Source organism: Saimiri boliviensis, chromosome 5 (assembly GCF_048565385.1).
Source record: "Saimiri boliviensis isolate mSaiBol1 chromosome 5, mSaiBol1.pri, whole genome shotgun sequence".
NCBI lineage: Eukaryota > Metazoa > Chordata > Mammalia > Primates > Cebidae > Saimiri > Saimiri boliviensis.
The window spans coordinates 68,739,368-68,760,869 of NC_133453.1; the positions used below are offsets into that span (position 1 = coordinate 68,739,368).

A 21,502-nucleotide genomic window follows, 5' to 3' on the forward strand; every position below is an offset into this window, starting at 1 on the left:
ATCTTGGGAGAAAAATTGTTGAAAATTTAATTTTCAGTGGAAGAGTTGCGTTTTTTTCCAATTCCTCTCTCCTTATAATATTCAGTACTTGCCTGCTTTCTATTCCTAAGGAAAAAAAACTTCTCTTTTTCCTTAGATATAGTAACTCATATCAGTTAAACTAAACATGTGACATTAGCATTTCTGAGGTAAACTCTATTCATTATTTATTTTAATTTCAACTTTTATTTTAGATTCAGGGGATACATGTGCAGGTTGTTACAGGGGTCTGTTGCATGATACTGAGGTTTGGGGTACAACTGAACCCATTACTCAGGTAGTGAGCATACTACCCAATAGTTTTTCAGTCCATGTCCCATCTCTGCCTCCTTCATCTTTGTAGTCCCTAGTTTCTGTCATTCTCATCTTTATGTCCCATATGTCTCCAATGTTTAGCTCCCACTTATACGTGAGAATATGTGGTATTTGGTTTTCTGGTGCATTTCTGATCAAACTTTAAAACAAAAATTATAGTTACCGTATTTTCTTCATGAGTTCAGATGGTGGTAGATAAGGATTGATTGGCTGTTTATGTGTTAAGGAGTGCTAAATATGCTACTCTTTTTTGAGGGGTGGGAGGTGGAAAATTTCTTTAAACCTGAAAATCAGAAGTAATTCCAGCATGAACATCAGCTTTTCCAGAGTATCGAGTTATTTGAAATAGAGGCAGAGCTTGCTTTCACATGGTATCACACCAACATTGCTGTTCAAGCACTGGTTCCTAGGAGTTGCCGCAGAATGGGCTTCTCTCTTAGCAGATTTATTCAACTTTTGTTCAACATAGCTGTGCTAGTTATACCACAGTGAAACAAAGGATAAAGGATAACACTCCCTGTGTTATTAGGGAGTTTGGGTTTTAATTCTGATAATGGGACTTGTTAAAGGCTTACCTTTAGTGTACGTGATCGGAATTATATCTACAGGGATAGTTGTAGAATAATAACTGATAGTAATGTGAGTGTATTATTAGAAAGAGGATAAATGTTATTGGCAGTTAAGACAGAGGGGTATCCAGATGAAAAGTGATTAAGGCATGAACTAACATATCAACAGTAAAGTGAAAAGCAGGAGAAGATAATTTTTTAGTGTTTTATGAGCAAAAGGCTCTGCTGCTAAACCCAGACCTGTAATTGTCCTGCAATGAATAAAAGAGAGGGTTATAGAATTAATATGAATGTTCTAAAATATAAATTCTACCAGTGGTTCCAATTTCACCACTTAACTGTCAGAAAAGATGGCAGGCGCGGTGGCCCATGCTTGTAATCCTAGCACTTTGGGAGGCCAAGGTGGGTGGATCACCTGAGGTCAAGATTTTGATACCAGCCTGGCCAACATGGCAAAACCCCATTTCTACTGAAAATACAAAAATCAGCCAGGCTTGGTGGTGTGCGCCTGTAATCCCAGCTACTTGGGAAGCTGAGGCATGAGAATTGCTTGAACCTGGGTGGTTGCAGTGAGCCAAGATTATGCCACTGCACTCCAGCCTGGGCAATAGAGCGAGGCTGTCTAAAAAAATAACTGTCAAAAAAGAAAATAATTACTTGTATGTCCTGACTGTCACTAATAAGCATTTATTGAGGACCTACTATGTGTATATCATGCTGTTTATAATCAGTTACAGAACCCAAAGTGGTTAGAAGATGAGATAAATAATTAAATAAAAAGTAATAATATTACTCTCTAGTCATCCCTGAATAATCAGCTGTTAATACCTATTCCAGTAATTCTTTACTTTCCATTAATATTTTAAACATTAGTATTATTACTGCTTATTTGCATTTATACCATCTTGATTGTGTCCTAAAATAGCCTTAAGATTTACTTATTAAAAATTGAAATTTATTCCTGTTTCTAAATGAAAACTGGGTTAAAGTCTTGCTCTCACTTTGCCATTCTTGAGATTTTTCTCTACTGTTTTAATCTTCTACCTAGGTTCTTTTTGACGTTTTTTCACTCCTATCATACTCCGCTGCTTCCTCACTAGAATCATAGGGAAGGGGATGTGTGTAAGGTCAGTTCTACACTGAAAAAGTAGGAGCCCTATAGTTCTCGTTTGAGTGGTTGAGGAGAGGAGGTTGTGAAATATTTGACTTTCGCTAAACCTAAGTATCATAACCATGTAGGATTTTAAATGTTTTATTGGCATAGTGAGGTGACCTGAAAGAGAACATGGTTACTGTTAGAATAAGCTTAAGGTGTTGTATGATAAGTTGGTTTTAAAAAGCTTCACTTTTAACTACTTAATGCTCTGCTCAAACTGCTAAAATATTGAATCTGCATTTTAATAATAGACATAGTGTCTATTAGTTTTTAGAATTACGGAGCTATTTGCAAAAATGTTTCAGATTCTTGAATGGGAAGCATTAATTTTACTTTTGTTAATTGCCCATTTTCAAAGCCATGCTAATTTTTCTTCCTATTTTCTTTTTTCCCTTAAATTATCAAAATTATATTTTTCGCAAATTTCTTAAGTTTAATTTGTTTCATTTCAAAACATCAGTCCCTTTTTTTTTCAAAAGTAAATTTAGAAATTAACTCTTCATATTAAATTCATATTTGCATTTTGTAAATTTGTTAGCAAATATTGTGATGCATATATAACATGTACCCCATACTTTAATGGTTTAGGGGCTTGTTTTAGCTCATTTATTTCATTCAAGAAACATTTATTGAGCAACAGGTAAGTGCTGGTCACTAGGTACTAGGGATACAACAGGATACTGTATAAATAGACATGATCTCTGTTCTTAGGGAGTGATGTTGTCTAACCGGACACTTTCTGATGAAGTATCTGTAGGAATGATATTTGTTAGAAAGGATGAGATGGGGAGACAGAAGGTCCCATGAAATTACATATGGCAACACATCTTTCCCCAATCTAGGAGTTTAGAGAACACCTCATTTAAAAACAATCATTTCAAATGAACCCTGAAGGATAAGTACAAGTTGGTTCATAAAAGTGGAACCAAAAGTTTACCAATTTATATTACCTGATTTTTCATGTTTTTTGTGCATTTTTTTCCCTATTTTAACTGTGAAAAGTAATACAAGGTTAATTTGGTTTTATTTGTTTATTTTTACACAGGCAACAAGAATGGGTGAATCAGCAAAGGGAAGATATTGAAAGGCAAAGGAAACTTCTAGCCAAACGCAAACCTCCCACAGCTAATAATTCTCAGGCACCCTCTACCAATTCTGAACCAAAACAAAGGAAAAACAAAGCAGTCAATGGAGCAGAAAATGATCCCTTTGTTAGACCAAATTTACCACAACTGTAAGCCTCCGTTTAAAATTTCTCTTTTTAAAAAATGGTTGCCAGTCATCGTGAATGTTACTAATGGATGTTATTTATAATTAATACTTAGCAAAAATGATTATGACCAGGAAGGAAGGCAGCATTCAAAATTTAGCTCTAAATTGATAGGCCCAAATATCTGAATTCTACCTGTTTAAGCAGAGACTTAACAATTCTTTTTTAAAAGAGAGACTTAGGTAGCTAAGAGGATATCAGAATTCACCCTTTTCTCTGGGTCTGAATCAGTTAAAGAATCAATTGAAAATTTTGGATTATTCTAATCCAGTGTTTCTATTAACATTCCGTTGTCTGAGAGAATGAAGTAATGTAACTGCCATTTATGTATTTTCTCAACCTATGAAAGCAATTCATTAGTGGGTTATAGGTATTGTTTCTCCCTTTCTGCTTTTGTTTTCTGAATTTTCTTTGTTAATGAATTATTCTTTATTATTTAAAGGACAAAGCCATTTTTAAAAAGTTGTGTGCTTATTGTAGAAAATTTGGAAAATAGGACAAAAATAATAATATAGACCATGATCCCATTTCACAGAAGACACCATTGTTAAAATTTCAATATACAGATGTATCCAAACTTACATAAATTTTCTCTTCTAGAAGAACTTATGTAAGCCCATGTGAGTAGAAAATACACATATCCTCTAATGACTTATTTATATGTATTCTTTTCTCCTCTATTGAAAGATTGTCTTTCATTTATGCTTTAAATCCCATCTGCAACTGTATCAGGAACCTCTTCTGTTGATACCTCCTTTGTGCTCTACTTGTTACTTCCTTTCAGAAAACATGTTAAGAAAGACCATTAAAAAATTCTCCCTCAATTACAAATCCCTATAGCAGGCGTCCCCAAACTTTTTACACAGGGGGCCAGTTCACTGTCCCTCAGACCGTTGGAGGGCCGCCACATACTGTGCTCCTCTCACTGACCACCAATGAAAGAGGTGCCCCTTCCTGAAGTGTGGCGGGGGGCTGGATAAATGGCCTCAGGGGGCCGCATGCAGCCCGCAATCCGTAGTTTGGGGATGCCTGCCCTGTAGTCTCTATATTCTGTGTGTCCTCTTCATAACTAGGATTCTTGAAAGAGTTGCCTGTCCTTACAGTTTCTTCTGCCTTGTCTTCCAGTCCCCCTTTCTTAACTGAAATTGTTTTTAAGATTATCTTCCTGATGCTAAATGCTGTAACATTTGGGTCTTTAACTTAATTGGCAGCATTGAATATTGTTGACTTCTAGTTTTTTAAAAAGACTCGCTTAGTTTTTAAGATACTCAGTTTCCATTTTAACTTATCTGGCTGCATCTTCTCCATCTCTTTTTATGGGCATCATTTATTTATTTACCAATCTATAAAATGTAGATGACTTTTAGGGATATGTCCTAGGCCATCATACTTCTCACTCTGTTTATTCTTGAGTATTATCTACTCTCAGAGTTTCAATTACCATGCACATCCTGCTGACATAAAAATTACCATCTCCAGCCCACTTTTCTCTCTTGAGTATCAGATACTTCTGTCTCAGTCTTGAATATAATACACCTGTATAGTTGATATTAGTACTTAAATGTCTCACCGGAACGTCTAATGCAGCCTGTTCAAATTTGTATTTAGTAAAAACAAAACCTTTATTTACTGTTGTCTTTCCCATTCAGTCTGTCTTTACACACACATGCCTTGCCCCTTTTCTGTGTTCTGTTAATGGGTGGCGTTACCATTCTTTCACATGTAAGAATTCTAGCTGTCACCTTTTACATTTTAAGTACAGATTTTGTTTATTTTTATTTTTTTTGTAGAGATGGAGTCTCACCATGTTGCCCAGGCTTGTCTTGAACTCTAGGGCTCAAGCAGTCTTCTTGGCTTTATCCTCCCAAAGTGCTGGGATTACAGGCATGAGCCACGGCATCTGGCCAGATTTTGCTTATTTTTCTTAATCCATTAGAGATTCGATGGTGATAATCTTTCAAAGTCCGTCTCAAAATGTACTTTCTTCTTAAAGGCTTTCTTAATTTTCTTGAGCTGTTGTTACAGTTAAAACATTTTGACTATCATTAATTTTTAAAAAGGTCTGTACATTTTGTAAGTTGGTAAATTGTTTAAGGAAAAACAAAAACACAGGTGAATGACTGGGTTGGTAGGGGGTTGTATTAAAAGAAAATATGGGCAGGGTGAGGTGGCTCACACTGTAATCCCAGTGCTTTGGAAGGCTGCGGCTGGAGGATTACTTGAGTCCAGTTTGACACCAGTCTGGGCAACATAGAGAGACCTTGTCTCTATTTATTTAAAAGAAAGAAAAGTGTATGTTACGCTTTAACTCTTAACATGTAGATACCTAGTCTGGCTAGACACCAGATATGTCCACTTACCCGTTATGTAAGTTCCCACTAACACCATTCATTCTAACTCAGCTTACTGCTGCTGTCTTTTATTTGGGTTGTTTTTATATTCCCTCCCTCTTCCCCCTTTAATTTCAGTCTCTTCCTGCAGTCTATTTTCATGTTGTAGTTAGAGTCATTTTTCTGAAATAAAAATGTGATCCTTTCATTGTCTTCCTTATAACTATAACAAAGCTCTCCAATACTGGAATGCTATAACCCAAAAGTCCTACTGTGGCTTATAAAGCACTTTTGATCTGCTCCTTCTTCCTTATCTAGGCTCATCGTTGCCATTGTTCAGTACTTCTTTCACTGCCAACATTCAGACTCTCACCCATTGTCTTAATTTCTGTTCATCTTTTATGTCCCATGATAGGTATCACTTCCTCCTGAAAACCTTTCCTTAATCTGTGAAATATGAGAATTATTCATTACTTTGAGGTATCACCATAGTTAGTATCCTGTATCTCTTCAGTCACAGCATCAATGTCCACTCGGGTAATGACAGTAGAAACCTGCCTGTCTTCTTAATGTTTTCTTTTCTGTCATTCTCTGTGTTTGTTTCTATAACATTTTCATGTTTGTCCCATTCTGTGTTTCCGTGGTCACTGTCTTAGTATAGGACCTTAGGTTTTTTTTTAACCTAGATTACTATTTTTCATGTCTTACCATATTTAACCTCCGCCAGTGGCTTTCTAGATAAAATTCATCCACACGAAGACCCTTTATGTAAACCATATTTCTCTCTTTAGCCTTATTCCCCAACATTTGCCATACATATATCTTACATTAAACCTTTTCAGTTCTCTAAATGTATTGTGCTTTCTTGCTTCTGTGACTTTATCTTGTTTCTTACCTTTCTTCATTTGTTTTGTTTCCTGTTTATCCTTTGAGACTTAGGTCAAATACTACATCTTCAAAAGGAAGTTTTCTCTAATCTTTTTTCTTACCAGTTTCTCCTATTGCCCCTCAAGTGAGGTGCCATGATATTTTGTGCGTACCTGTTTGTATTGTAGCTTTTATTTCACTATTTTTTCTCTGTAGTCCCAATGCCCAATACAGTGTTTGGTGGATGGAAGATAGTAAATAGTAAATTACAATACATAAGCATTTAGGCCAGGTGCAGTGACTCATACCTGTAATCTAGTGCTTTGGAAGGCCAAGCCGGAAAGATTGCTGTGGTTAGGAGTTTGAGACTGGCTTGGACAACATAGCAAGATCCTATCCCCCCAAAATAAAAAAAAATTAATCAAGTGTGGCAGCATGTCCCTGTAGTCCCAGCTACTCAGGAGGTTGAGGCAGGAGGATCTCTTGAGCCCAGGAGTTTGAGTTTATAGTGAGCTGTGATCACTCCACTGCACTGCATCCTTACTGACAGTAAGACCCTGTCTCATAGGAAAAAAAAAAACACACACACACTTGATCGAATTTCATTTTCTTCTTGATAGATCATCTTTCTGGTTTGTCACAGTTATGTTGTTTACTACTTGTCTTCCAAGATGCTGACAGCTTTAATTGTAGTCTAATAATTGTAGTCTTCTCTCATTTCTATCCCATTTTATTCCATATGTTGACCTAAAACTAACTCTGACAAATGAAAAAGTGATGGATACTACATCTCAATTTGATTGTATTCTTAAACAAATATAGGTTTAAATAGAGCAAAAAGCCACAGAAGCACTTTGATTCATATATACTGTAGTTTGAATAACGGTTTTTTGACACAAAATTTCGTATCTCTACTTGGAAAACTATCTTTTAAAACTTCTTTTGAATCATTGTTTAATGAAAATGGCTTTGGCTTGTGTGCAGAGTATCTGGTATAATTAGGGTACAAGTTATGAATCATTATATTTTTATCAAGAAATTAACGTAGAAATGAAGTTACTGTTATGTAGTACAGTGGTCCCCAACCTTTTGGCACCAGGGAGCAGCTTTGTGGAAGACAGTTTTTTCATGGACCAGGGTAGGGGTTGGGAGATGGTTTGAAGTTGAAGTTGTTCCACCTCAGATCATCAGGCACTAGATTCTCATAAGTAGTGTACAACCTAGATCCTTCACATATGCAATTTACAATAGGGTTTGTGCTTCTGTGAGAATCTAATGCTGCTGCTGGTCTGACAGGAGGTGCCACTAAGGTGGTAGTGCCTTCTGGCCCAATGCTCATCTCCCGTCGTGCGGCCTAACATGCCATGGACAGTATTGGTCTGTGGCCCGGGAGTGGGGAACCCTGATGTGGTGGGTAGGACTTTAGATTCTGTAGTCAGACAGATGTGGATTCCAAGTTTACTCTCCCAGATTATTATTACTAAGTTATTTTACTTGAGTCTCCATTTTGTTACTTGTGAAAATGTCTACATTATACTGTTGAAAAGATGGTAGGAGGTAATGCATGTACTTGGCATGGTTTTTGGTTCATAATTTATATTTAACTATTAGCAAGAGTCAGTTTTGTAGGTAATTTATAATTTTAATCAGGAAGACTTTTTTTTTCCATTTTCCAATTTTATTATTATTTTAATTGTCAGTTTATTTTTTTTTATTATTACATTTTAGGTTTGGGGGTACATGCGAAGAACATGCAAGATTGTATGCACAGTAAATAGTTTGGATAGTTAATACTGTCTGGATAAAGTCTGATGACACTTAGATTGATTTTCCTTTAATCAAGATTTTTCCTTAAAATATATTTCAAATTAAGTTTTGGTTGTGTCTATTAGACTTAAATGTTTCATGTTTCATAGCAGGTGACTACAAAGTTAAGAGTAAGTAATATTTTACCTCATATTTTATATTATTGAAGTTTTAGAAGTCATTGTTTTTCCATTATAGCTTCAGTTTTAAATTAAAAATGTATTTTAGGCTGGGCATGGTGGCTCACGCCTTTAATCCGAGCACTTTGGGAGTATGAGGTGGGAGGATCACTTGAGCCTAGGAGTTTAAGACCAGCCTGGGCAATAGACTTTACCATCTTTACCAAAAAAGGACCCCATCTTTATTAAAAAATAAAAAAATTAGCCAGCCGTGGTAGCATGCATCTATAGTCCCAGCTTCTCAGAAGGCTGAGGTGGGAGGACTGCTTGAGCTGGGAGGTCAAGGCTGCAGTGAACTGTGATTGCATCACTGCTCTCCACTCTAGTCTGGGCAACAGAGGAAGACCTGTCTCAAAAAAAAAAAAAAAGGAATATATTTTATATAATATTAAGTTATTAGTGAACTACTTATTTCTAAACTCTTATTTTTAAGAGTAGTAGTAAGGTCACAGCAGAATTGAGTAGAAAGTACAGCGTTCCTATATACCCTATCCCTGTCCCTACATACGTACATTCTCTTCTACTGTGAACATCCCACACCGCGGTGGCACATGTTACCTGCATTGACATGTCATTATCACCCAAAGTTACATTAGAGTTTGCTCTTGATGTTGTAAATTCTGTGGGTTTTGACAACTGTATAACTGATTTCTTAAAAATCCTGTCTGAAAAATCTTTCTTTCATTGAAGAATTTTATCTATTTTTTAATTAATGTAATTACTTATTGGGGTTTAAATTTGGTCTTTCTTTATGCTTCTGTTTATCCTACGTCTCCATCACTTTTTTTTGTTCTAACCTTTTCTTGCACTGACCAGTTTTTGTTTATGTTATTCCTTTTCTCTGTACAGTATGAGCATGTTTCTATACTCAGACACACATATATACACACATCTACCTATAAGACATCATTGTTGTCTTGCATAGTCAGTGTTCATGTGGACTTTATCCACATACTATTTTTTTTGCTCTTTATGTATTTCTACACCTCTCATAAGATCCTTCTGCCAAGAATACCCTTTACAAATTTTTCTTTGTAAAGGAAAATTTCAAAGGGGTCTCTTGGTAGTGACTGCTTTTTGTTTGTCTAAAAATTATTTTGCCTTCATTCTTTGGATATATTTACTGGTTTTACAATTTTAGTCTGGTAGTTACTTGAATATACTATTTTACTGTCTCCTGACTTACATTAGAACTATTGACAAGGTAACTGATAGTCTTTAGAGAAACAATCCTGAACGGAGCTTAAGCAGTATTTGAAGATGAGTTAACTAAGAATATTTCAAACAGATGAACAAGATCAGTCTACAGGTTCCTGAAGGCCAGCAAATTCCAGGGGGTTGAATAAAATGAAGTATTTATTGAGGCTGGGCGCAGTGGCTCACACCTATAATCCCAGCACTTTGGGAGACCGAGGCAGGTGGATTGCTTGAGCTCAAGAGTTGAGACAAGCCTTGGCAACATGGAAAAACCCCATCTTTACTATAAATACAAAAATAAGCCAGGCATGGACCTGTATTCCCAGCCACTTGGGGGGCTGAGGTGGAGGAATCACTTGAGCCTGGGAGGTTGAGTCTGCAATGAACCATATTCGTGCCATTACACTCCAGCCTGGGAGACAGAGCAAGACCCCTCTCTCCAAAAAACAAACAACAAAATTTATCATCTATATATATAATAATGAAATTTCAGAAAATTAAGGCAAAGAGAAATAATTCTTAAGCAGCCAGAATAAAAAAAGACATACTGAAATAACAGTTTAGAAAAGATATTCAGGCAAGCATCAGCCAAAAGGAAACTATATTAAATCAGAAACAGTAAAATGTAAGGCAAAAAAAAATTATTAGAAATAAAGTGGTGGTTATAAAAGGTTGAAATCACTAGGAAGCTGTAATTCTAAATTTATATAAATGTGATAACATGGCCGCAAGATAAATAAAAAACTAATAATATTTTAAGGTGATAAAGGCAGATCCACAAATCATAATGGGAGATTTAAACACCTTTCTTAGAAATAGAACATGTAAATAAAAATAAAGCACTGCAAAACAAAATGCACAATGCATGCAAGATTACTGGGATTGGCAGACTTGAACCAGTGGACATGTATAGAATACCTTCAAGCATCTACAGAATACATGTTCTTTTAAAAATATTGACTGTAAAAAAAAATTGGTTATAAAGCAAGCCTCAGCAAATTTCACAGGACTGAAAGTTTATGTAAGAGTGGTATTTTTTTCTTCCTTAGTCATTTGGTAGAGCTCCTGGGTAAAAATGATTGAAATCATTATATGTGTTCCCCAACCACAATGCAATTAGCTAGAAATCTGTAACAAAAGGTAGTGGAAAAGTCCCAATGGAAATGAGGGAAAATTTTGAAATGAAAGATTTCAAAATATTTTGAAATGAAAGTGCTACATAACAAAATTTGTAAGATGCCTCTGAAACAGTATCTAGGGAGAAAATTATAGCTTTAGTTACTTATGTAAGAAAAGAAGAAAAACGAAAACTTTACAAACTAAGCATCTATTTCAATAAGTTAGAAAGAAAATGAGCAAGAGAATTAACTGAAGAAGGAAGAGGGAAAAGATAAAAGCAGAAATTAATATGGGAAACACACATACAGTACAGATAATAAACCAGTTTTTTAAAAATAGGGTTAAAATTTTTATAGGGGGAAAAACCTAATAAAATTGATAAGACTAATTTTTAAAAACCACAGCCATCACCAAGAATGAAAAAAGGAATATTACCACTGACTCTAGATATCTAAAGGAACATAATACATTATAAATGGCTTAAATTTGAAATCTTTGTGAAATTGACGAATTTCTAGAAAAATACAGTGGAACCAAAACTGACAGTGGAAGAAACAACATCCACATAGTTCTGTAACTATTAAATAAATTGAATCTGTAATTTAAACATGTATTCAAAGAAGAACTGCGAAACTGCAAGTTCATGTAACTTCATCTAAGAATTCTGTGAACCATTTAAGGATGAAATAGTGCCAGTCTTTTACAAACTTTTCTGAAGAACAGAAAAGGTAGGTATGCTTCCCACTTATTTTCTGAGGCCAACATAATCTTGATGCCAAAACTCAACAAAGACTGTACAAAAATGAAAGTTATAGGCAAATCTCACTTGTGAAAATGCACAAATCTTTTTTTGTTTGTTTGTTTTGGAGTCTCACTGTCTCCAGGCTGGAGTGCAGTGGTGCAATCTCAGCTCACTGCAACCTCTGCTTCCTGGGTTCAAGCAATTCTGTCTCAGCCTCCTGAGTAGCTGAGACTACAGGCGGGCACCTCCAAGCCTGACTAATTTTTTGCATTTTAGTAGAGATAGGATTTCACCATGTTGGCCAGGAGGGTCTCAATCTCCTGACCTCATTATCCACACCCGCCGGTCTCCCAAAGTGACAAATCTTAAATAAAATAGCAGTAACACAAACACAACATATATAAAAATGCTAATTTATGAAGACCAAGTTGGGTTGATGTTGGATGTGCAAGGTCGGTTATACATTAGAAAAATATATGTAATTTGTCATATAAACAGAAAATCCTATCATCTTAATAGATAACAAAAATTAGATAAAATTCAACATTGATCTGCAACTAAAACTTTTAGCAAACAAGCAGTAGAAGATACTTATGTAATCTACAGTTTGCCTTCCTTTTTACTTTTGCTTGAGTATCTCCATGGTATACTCTTGCATCATGCATCTTAATACCCCATTTCTTCTTCCTGGCCTCTTGCTGCTGCTGCTTTTTAATTCAGCTCAGACATTACCTTTTCTGTGACTTTTACTAGTTTCCTGCAAATGTATTTTTTTATTTGCTCTGTATATTCATAGCCAAATTATTCAAAGTAATTATCTTAAAATGAGCTGATGAGCAACCTTGATCTCATTTAAACCTTTTGCCATAGAAAGGAACATATTCACAGGTTACAAAGATTAGGATATGGCATTTAGGGGAAGCCATTATTCTGCCTACCAACACCCAAAGATTCATCATTTCCACATGCAAAGGACATTCATCCCCATTACAGTATCAGCTCAAAGTCTAACATGTCATCTTAATCCCATAAGCTCAAAGTTCCAATTCTCATCAAATAAATCTCACTTATGAGTGAGACTTGAGGTATAATTCACCTGAGACACAGTTTTTCCTCATGTGTGAAACTGAAACTCAAGAAGCAAGTTACCTCCTCCCACAGTACAATGGTGGGACAGGTATCTGATGACAGTTTATAGACATTCCTGTTCAAAACACAAAGCAATGGAAGAAAATTTCCTGTGAATTTCAAAACCCATTCAAACTTCATTTGGTTTCAAGTTCTGGGAGTAATCTGTGGGCACAGGGTTCTGTCCTCTCAGTTATCCTTTCTTTTTGATGATGTTTAGCTGGCTGACAATCTGTTTAAACTTTTTAGAAATGAATGCTGGGTTTGTTTGTTTGTTTGTTTGTTTTGGAGACAGAATCTAGGTTCAAATAATTCTCCTGCTTCAGCCTCTCAAGTAGCTGGGATTCTAGGTGCCCACCACAAAGTGAGGCTAATTTTTGTGTTTATAACAGAAACAGGGTTTCACCATGTTGGTCAGGCTAGTCTTGAACTCCAAGCAATCCACCTGCCTTGGCATCCCGAAGTGCTGGGATTATAGGCGTGAGCCACTGCTCCCAGCCTTTAGAAATTATGCTTCTTGGTTGTCACCTGGAGCTTAAGCAGCTGCATACAGGTAATGGCCAAAAACAAATTAAGAGGGCCGAAGTCCAGGAATGTATTTCACATAGCCAGCCAAAAAAACTTTAAGGCTAAAAACAAAGCAAAACCAGTAACCACTAACCTTAATAAGATAAACATTATGAATGAAGAAAAAATTAACAGAGTAAATAAAGCTTTTGTAGATGTACAAAAGGAACTTGCACATTTCTCAAAAGGGCTTTCACTTGAACTTCTGCAGAAAGAACTGATTCCTCAGCAGCATCATGAAAGCAAACCAGTTAATGTTGATGAAGGTACAAAATTAATGGCTCAGTTGTAAAACTGTAGTGACTCCTCACAAAGACCAATAAATGTTTTATGCAGTTTAAAAAAAAAAAGGAATTATGCTTCTTAAAATTCTAGCCTCTGCCCCCAATTCCAAATCCACTTCCATGTTTTTAGGTATTTATTAAAGGAGCATTCTACTTCCAGGTAAGATCTGCAGTTTTTTCTTAGTGCTGCCGTAACAAATCACACAAACTTTAACCAACACAAATGTTACCTTACCAGTTTAGAGATGACAAATCTGAAATGGGATTCAGTTGGGATAAAATCAAGCTATTAACAGGGCTGTGTTACTTCTAGAGGCTTTAGAAGATCCCTTTCCTTACCTTTTCCAGTGTCTAGAAACTGCCCACATTTTTTGGTTTATGATCCCCTTCCATCTTCATAGCCAACAGTGGCCAATCAAGTGTCTCATGTGTCACATTACTCTGATTCTGACATTGCTGCTCTTTGTGGGCACACATGAGTAATGCAGAATAACTCCCTGTTTTACTGCCAGCTGATGAGCAATCTTAATTTCACCTGCTACCTTAATTTTCTTTTTCTTGTAACCTAACATATACATGTCTCAAGGATTAGGATATGGAAATCTTTGGCCATTACTCTGCATATCACAGTAGTACTTGGTGTGTAAGCCATTGTATTAGTCCGTTTTCACGCTGCTGATAAAGACATACCCGAAACTGGGCAATTTGGAAAGAAAGAGATTTAATGGAATGAACAGTTTGCACGTGGCTGGTGAGGCCTCACAATCATGGCAGAAGGTGAAAGGCACATCTGGCACAGTGGCAGACGAGGGAAGAGAGCTTGTGTAGGGAAACTCCCCTTTTAAAAGCCATCAGATCTTGTGAAACTTAAAATCACGAGAACATCACAGGAAACACCTGCCCCCATGATTCAGTTGCCTTTCACCAGATCCCTCCCACAACTGGTGGAAATTCAAGATGAGATTTGGGTGGGGACACAGTCAAACCGCATCAGTCGTTAATCTGTAATTCAATTTGTTACATTGTCAACATTTGCACTTTTCAAAGGAAGACTAGTTTCTTTCCTCCCACAATCACCTTTTTATTTTTCCTAATGATACATTTTTTAAATTGAGGTTAAATTCACATAATATACAATTAACCATTTTAAAATGTTCAATTCAGTGGCGTTTAGTACATTCACAGTGTTATGTACCATCACTTCTCTCTAGTTTCAAAACTGTTCTCTTAACCCAGAAGAACACTGTGCACGTTAAATAATTTTTGTCTAGCCCTTTCCTTATCCCCATTAGCAAATAATTGTTTTTCTTTTTCTATGTATTTGCTTCTCCTGGGTGTTTTATATAAAATGACTCATACCTTATGTGACCTTTTGTGTCTGGCTTTCATTTAGTCTAAGTTTTCAAGGTATATTCAAGTTATAGGAAATATCAGTACTTTATTCTTTTTATGGCTGAACAGTATTTGTTCTGTTTATGCACACAATTTGTTTATCCATTCATTCATTGATGGACATTTAGGGTGTTTCCACCCTTTGGTTATTATAAATAGTGCTGCTATAAACACCTGTCTTCAAGTTTCTGTGTGGGCTTATGTTTTATTTTCTTTTGGGTATCTATCTAGTAGTGGTTATTATGCTAATTTTATGTCTTAACTTGTTGAAGAACTGCTTAACTGTTTTCCAGTCTGCACTGTTTTACATATCCCCCACCAGCATGACAGTTATCCCTATTTTTCTGCATCCTTGACAATACTTTTTACTTTCCCTTTTTAAAAATCATTACCATCCTAGTGGGTGTAAAGTGATATCTCACAGTGATTTTGATTTGCATTTCTCTAATGACTTAATGTTGTTGAACATCTTTTAATGCGTGCTGGTCTTTATATATTTTGTTTGGAGAAATGTCTATTCAAGTCTTTTGCTTACTTTTTCACCAGACTCTTTGTCTTTTTGTTGTTGTGGGAGTTTTTTTTCCAAATATATTCTGAATATTCAACCCTTATTGGATATAAGATTTGCAGGTATGTTGTCTTATTCTGTAGGTTGTCTTTTACTTTTTTTTATAATGTCCTTTGATGTACAGAAGTTTTTTATTTTTATGGGCATATAGTATTAGGTTGGTGCAAAAGTAATTGTGGTTTTTACCACTGAAAGTAGGCAAAAACCACAATTACTTTTGCACCAACCAATGTCTGGGGTACATGATATATTATGATACAGGCATACAGTGTGTAATAATCACATCAGGGTAAGTGGGGTATCCATCACCTCAAGCATTTATTTCTTTGTTACAAACATTCCAATTATACTCTTGGTTATTTTTTAATGTACAATAAATTTTTATTGACTGTAGTCATCGTCTTGTGTTATCAAATACTAGACCTTATTTATTCTGTGTTTTTGAACCCGTTAACCAAACCCACTTTTTGCCTCCCTTCGCGCAGTCCTTCCCAGCCTCTGGTAATCATCATTCTACTGTCCATCTCCATGAATTCAATTGTGTTAATTTTTAAATTTTTGCGAAACTAACTTTATTGATTTTTGTTACTGTTGCTTATGCTTTTGGTGACAAATCTAAGAATTTATTGCCAAATTTGTAGTCATGAAGATTTACCCCATGTTATCTTCCCTTTGTTTTGTTTTGAGACAGGGTCTCACTCTGTCACCCAAGCTGGAGTGCAATGGTGCAGTCTCAGCTTACTGCAACATCTGCCTCCGAGGTTCAAGTGATTCTCTAATCTCAGCCTCCTGAGTAGCTGGGTTCACAGGTGCCCACCACCAAGCCCAGCTAATTTTTGTATTTTTAGTAGATGAAGTTTCACCATGTTAGCCAGGCTGGTTTTGAACTCCTGGCCTCAAGTGATCCATTTGCCTTGGTCTCCCAAAGTGCTGAGCCACGGAGCCCAGACTCTTGTGTTATCTTCTAATAGTTTTAGTTCCTGTATATTTAGGTCATTGATTCATTTTTAGTTACTTTTTGTGCATAGAATGAGGTAGGGGTCCTACTTCATTGTTGCACATGTAGGTCTCTGTCCCAGCATCATTTGTTGAAGAGATTATTCTTTCCCCGTTGAATGGTCTTGGTACCCTTCATTGTATTTCAACTGTAAGAACACTAATGACTATTACCTGCAAAAGACACCCTCTAATAAAAAGTATTAACTACTCAAAAATCAACTGGCCATAGATTTTTGGGCTTATTTCTGAATTCAGGTCTATTTCATAGGTATAGTATATATGTGTATTCTTTTTTTTTTTTTTTTTTTGAGACAGAGTTTCGCTCTTGTTACCCAGGCTGGAGTGCAATGGCGTGACCTCGGCTCACAGCAACCTCCGCCTCCCGGGTTCAGGCAATTCTCCTGCCTCAGCCTCCTGAGTAGCTGGGATTACAGGCACGCACCACCATGCCCAGCTAATTTTTTGTATTTTTAGTAGAGACGGGGTTTCACCATGTTGACCAGGATGGTCTTGATCTCTTGACCTCGTGATCCACCCGCCTCAGCCTCCCAAAGTGCTGGGATTACAGGCTTGAGCCACCGCGCCCAGCCTATATGTGTATTCTTATGGTAATACCACACTATTGAAAGTCTTCAATCTGGGAATGTAGGTATCTTTTCATTTAATTAGCTGTTTTTGAATTCCTTAGCAATATTTTACAGTTTTTAGTAGGCAAGTCTTTCACTTCCTGGGTTAAATTTATTCCTAGGTATTATATTCTTTTGGATGCTATTATAAATGTCATAGCTTTCTTAATATCCTTTTCAGGTTGTTTATTGCCGATATATACAAGTAACCTGTTCCTCATACCTGCAGCTTTGCTAAATTTATTTATTGCTCTAGTGATTTCTTGTGTTTTTTTGGAGATTTTCTAAGTATAGAGGCATGTCATCTGCAAATACAGTTTTACTTTTTAGCTTACAGTTTAGATGCATTTTATTTCTTTTCCTTACCTGACTGCTCTGGTAGGACTTCCAGTATAATATTGAATAGCAGTGATGAAAGTAAACGTCCTTGTCTCATTCCTGATAGTAGGAGAAAATCTTTCCATTTTCACCAGTAACTTTGATGTTAGTTTGCCTGGGTTTTTGTTGTTTTTGTTCTTTCTTTTCTTGCTCTGTTGCCCATGCTGGAGGATAGTGGCGCAGTCTCAGCTCACTGCAACCTCTGCCTCCCAGGTTGAATCGATTCTCTAGCCTCAGCCTCCTGAGCAGCTGGGACTACAGGTGTGCACCACCATGCCCAGCTAATTTTTGTATAAGTGCCTCTAACAGTCTCTTTACCATAGCTTGTGTTTTTTTGACTTTCAGGCTTCAGGTTAATTCTCTGCTTAAACAGAATGTCTTTTAGACGTTGAATACTAAATTTGTTTAAAATGAGTATTCCCTGTTTTTATTATTTCTACTTTTTTAAATACTGTCACCCACATTTCTATTAAACTATTTTAGAATACTTTTTAAATTAAAATTCTCATTCACTCAGAATGGCAGATTATCAGGAGTCAAGTCTTATGTTTGGGGTTTAAATTTGTTTACTTTTTAGATATTATGTGTGTATAATAATATATTTTTATGTGTGTATAGTGAAAATAATAATTTAGCTATCGTCAGAGATGATTCTATGGGAAGAGATGGACTGTATCTTTGCCTGATCTATGAATAAAAGATTTGCTAGTAATTTAACCAACTGAATTGTTTGAGAGGGCAGGTTTTTTAAAAAAAAATCTTAAACACATAAAAGTAATTGATAATTAAAAGCCACTGATGTAAACATTATCCTAGCTTAAATCTTTTCATTCTATGTACTTAAGTCTTGTTTCTTTAAAGAAGATTGTTCCCAGTTTCTTTTATCTAAATACATAGATTTCTTTAAAAACATTTTTGATTGCGCCGGGCGCGGTCGCTCAAGCCTGTAATCCCAGCACTTTGGGAGGCCGAGGCGGGTGGATCACGAGGTCGAGAGATCGAGACCATCCTGGTCAACATGGTGAAACCCCGTCTCTACTAAAAATACAAAAAATTAGCTGGGCATGGTGGCTCGTGCCTGTAATCCCAGCTACTCAGGAGGCTGAGGCAGGAGAATTGCCTGAACCCAGGAGGCGGAGGTTGCAGTGAGCCGAGATCGCGCCATTGCACTCCAGCCTGGGTAACAAGAGCAAAACTCCGTCTCAAAAAAAAAAAAAAAAAAAAAATTTGATTAATACAAATGGACAACAGAGATCATGGAAAAAGCTACTGTATGTCAGATATTAATACTCCCTAATACTCACTAGTGGGAAGATGGAGAGAAATGTAAGAAATGGCCCTTTTGCCATTTGGGGGTTTGCATTCTAATTGGTAAGACAAGACCCTGGGCAGAGAAACTCTTACCGAGATCTGTGAATGCCAAAATTATGTATATGTAAAATTTTCTGGGGAGAGTGTTTATAACTTCCTTCCGATTTTAGTTTTTTAATCTCTGTGATTGTAAAATGGTAAGAATCACTGCCCTGGAAAATGAGTAGCCTAATAAAACAACAACAAAATGCCATTTCTCCCATGTTGCAGAAAGTCTAGCCATGTGCATGTGTAGGAGCTTTGCAATTACACATGATAGCCAAATGTCTTGGTAGGACAAAAATTTCAAAGAACTCAAGTCAGGTACTAATTTTGTTTAAGATACGCCAAACTTTAGCTGTTTTGTAACTCAGCAAAAATCGAAAGTATAGAATTTCTATATAGAAACAAAACAAATTTAAATATCTTTTAAAAATTAGTTCTGAGCTCATCCTATGGCCTACTAGTGGACCTAAAACCATACTTTAAGAATAGCAATTTATGATACTGTTATACAGGCACACTTTTACCAGTGGTGTAAACCTGTATGCATATCCAGAAGCTTTTTACCAGCATTTCTATGTCTTGTCTTTTCTAGATTAGTTGAGACATTATCAGTTTTAGTTTTGAAACCTCATTTTCTTTAGTATTGCCTTCCACCTCCTCCCTCTCTCACTTCATCTGCATTCACACTTTCAACATTTAATTCTCTAAATTTACTCTAAGCAACTACTACAGCTATCAACTATTGCTGCATTCAGTATAATAAAATCCAATAGTTGTGTTATCTAAGACTGGATAGAGAAATTTAATTTAAAATGTTAATTTTTTTTGGCTCCTAAGGTGTTGCGAGTGGAATACTAACTGAATTTTTTGTTTTTGTTTATTTCCTTTGAATACTTCTTTTTTAGAATTAGTAAGTTTAGTAAGTACCTAGCTAAAGGGAAACAGCTTTTATACTAAATGTTGCTGGGGGAGTGAAACCAAACAAATAAATCACACCTGAGTTAGGGGCTTAATGAAATAACCTTAGAACACATAATTAAATTGACAAACAAGGGCTTGAATGTGTTGGATAAAAGCTATTTTTTTAAAGTTGGAATATGGGCCAGTTGTGGTGGCTCACACTTGTAATCCCAGAACTTTGGGAGGCTGAGTGGGTGGATCACTTGAAGCCAGCTGTTTGAGACCAACCTGGCCAACATGGCAAAACCCTGTCTCTACTAAAAATACAAAAATTAGCTGGGCTTGGTGGCATATACCTATAGTCCCAGCTACTCTGAAGGCAGAGGTTGGAGAATCGCTTGAATTTGGGAGGTGGAGGTGCAGTAAGCAGAGATTGCACCATTGCACTCCAGCCTGGGCAACAGAGCCAGACCCTAATAAGTCTTGTTTTGGTTCTATGTATATTAAATTGGTAATTTTTCAAAGTTAGATAAGAATATTTGAAATAAATAACTGTGAAGCACTTTCAAGACTTAAAAGTCCTGTGTCTATTTATTTTTATTAAGATTCTGAAGTAGCTAGGCATGGTAGTGTGCACCTGTACCCCAAGACACTGAGACTGGGGAATTACCTGAGCTCTAGAGTTCAAATTCAACCTGGACACCAAAGCAAGACCCTATCTCTATATTTGGAGTGTAAGAATTTAGTGCTTTTTTGGGGATGAGGGAGATTAAGGGCGGGGTTTTGTTAATGTTGCCCAGGCTGGTCTTGAATTCCTAGACTCAAGCAATCCACCTGCCTGGGCCTCCCAAAGTACTGGGATTACAGGTGTGAGCCACTGCACCTGACTAGAATTTAGTACTTTAACTAAAGATTTCGCATTTCTTTATCTTGCTTATTTACTCCCAACACACTGAAGCAGAGAAAGGAAAAATGTCTTCGTTTTTTTCTCTTTTTAAAAACTGCCCAAACTGGACTGACTCCCTTTGCAGTGATTTCCCACTACTCTTGGAGTAAAATTGAAATTCTTTTCTTGGCTTGAAAATCCATACATAGTATGTCTCCCCAGCTTACGTCTCCTACTACTCATAACCTTTTCAACTACATCTGATTTGCTCCCATTTTTCCCTCTTCTATTTACATGCCAAGACTTATTTTCATCTTAGGGTTTTGAAATTTCTGTAACTCCTGTCTAGAATATACTCCACCGAGTACTCATGGTTGTCTTTCATGAAGGTCACCTCCCTAACACCCAGTCCAAATTAACATAATGCAATTAGTAATTACTATACCATCCTTTTTCGCTTTCTTCATGATACTGTTACTTAAACATTTATTTCATTACATGGTTTTATGCCTGCTTACCTCTATGATAACGTGTAAGCTCAAACTAATATGTAAGGAGAAATTGTCTTGTTTTTCATTGTATCCTTAGGATATAAATTCTAGAACATCACTTGATAAGTGGTACTCATTAAATCATTGTAGAATTAGTTAACTGTTTCATTTAAAAGTATAAAATGTGTTCTAAAGAATATCTCAAAGGATTTTGTCTCATACATTTTAGGCTGAAAGTTATCCATGTTTTAGTATTTCCATTTAATTGCATTTTTATTTTGCTAGTTGTTAATAAACAGTAAGTGTTAATCTCAATATATAGAATTAAAATTTCATTT

At 36.2% G+C, this 21,502-nt stretch overlaps 2 protein-coding genes across 3 annotated transcripts in view; both read left to right on the forward strand.

Annotated features, from left to right (window-relative positions):
• TLK1 (tousled like kinase 1) overlaps positions 1-21,502 on the forward strand; it is a 304,401-nt gene that overhangs the window by 246,075 nt on the left and 36,824 nt on the right. For both annotated transcript variants that reach the window (XM_074399482.1, XM_010352243.3), the window contains one exon: positions 3,125-3,313. In XM_074399482.1, coding sequence (XP_074255583.1) covers positions 3,125-3,313 — 189 coding nt within the window. The remainder of the gene's footprint in view (positions 1-3,124; positions 3,314-21,502) is intronic.
• On the forward strand, positions 3,320-21,500 carry LOC104650074 (ribosomal biogenesis factor-like). The gene has a single exon (XM_074399490.1). The coding sequence runs from the start codon at positions 13,274-13,276 to the stop codon at positions 13,574-13,576; it is 303 nt and encodes a 100-aa protein (XP_074255591.1). The 5' UTR covers positions 3,320-13,273; the 3' UTR covers positions 13,577-21,500.

What these genes read in the sequence shown, in the direction of transcription:
- LOC104650074 (XM_074399490.1), top strand. Translation starts at nt 13,274, where the DNA reads ATGGCCAAAAACAAATTAAGAGGGCCGAAGTCCAGGAATGTATTTCAC.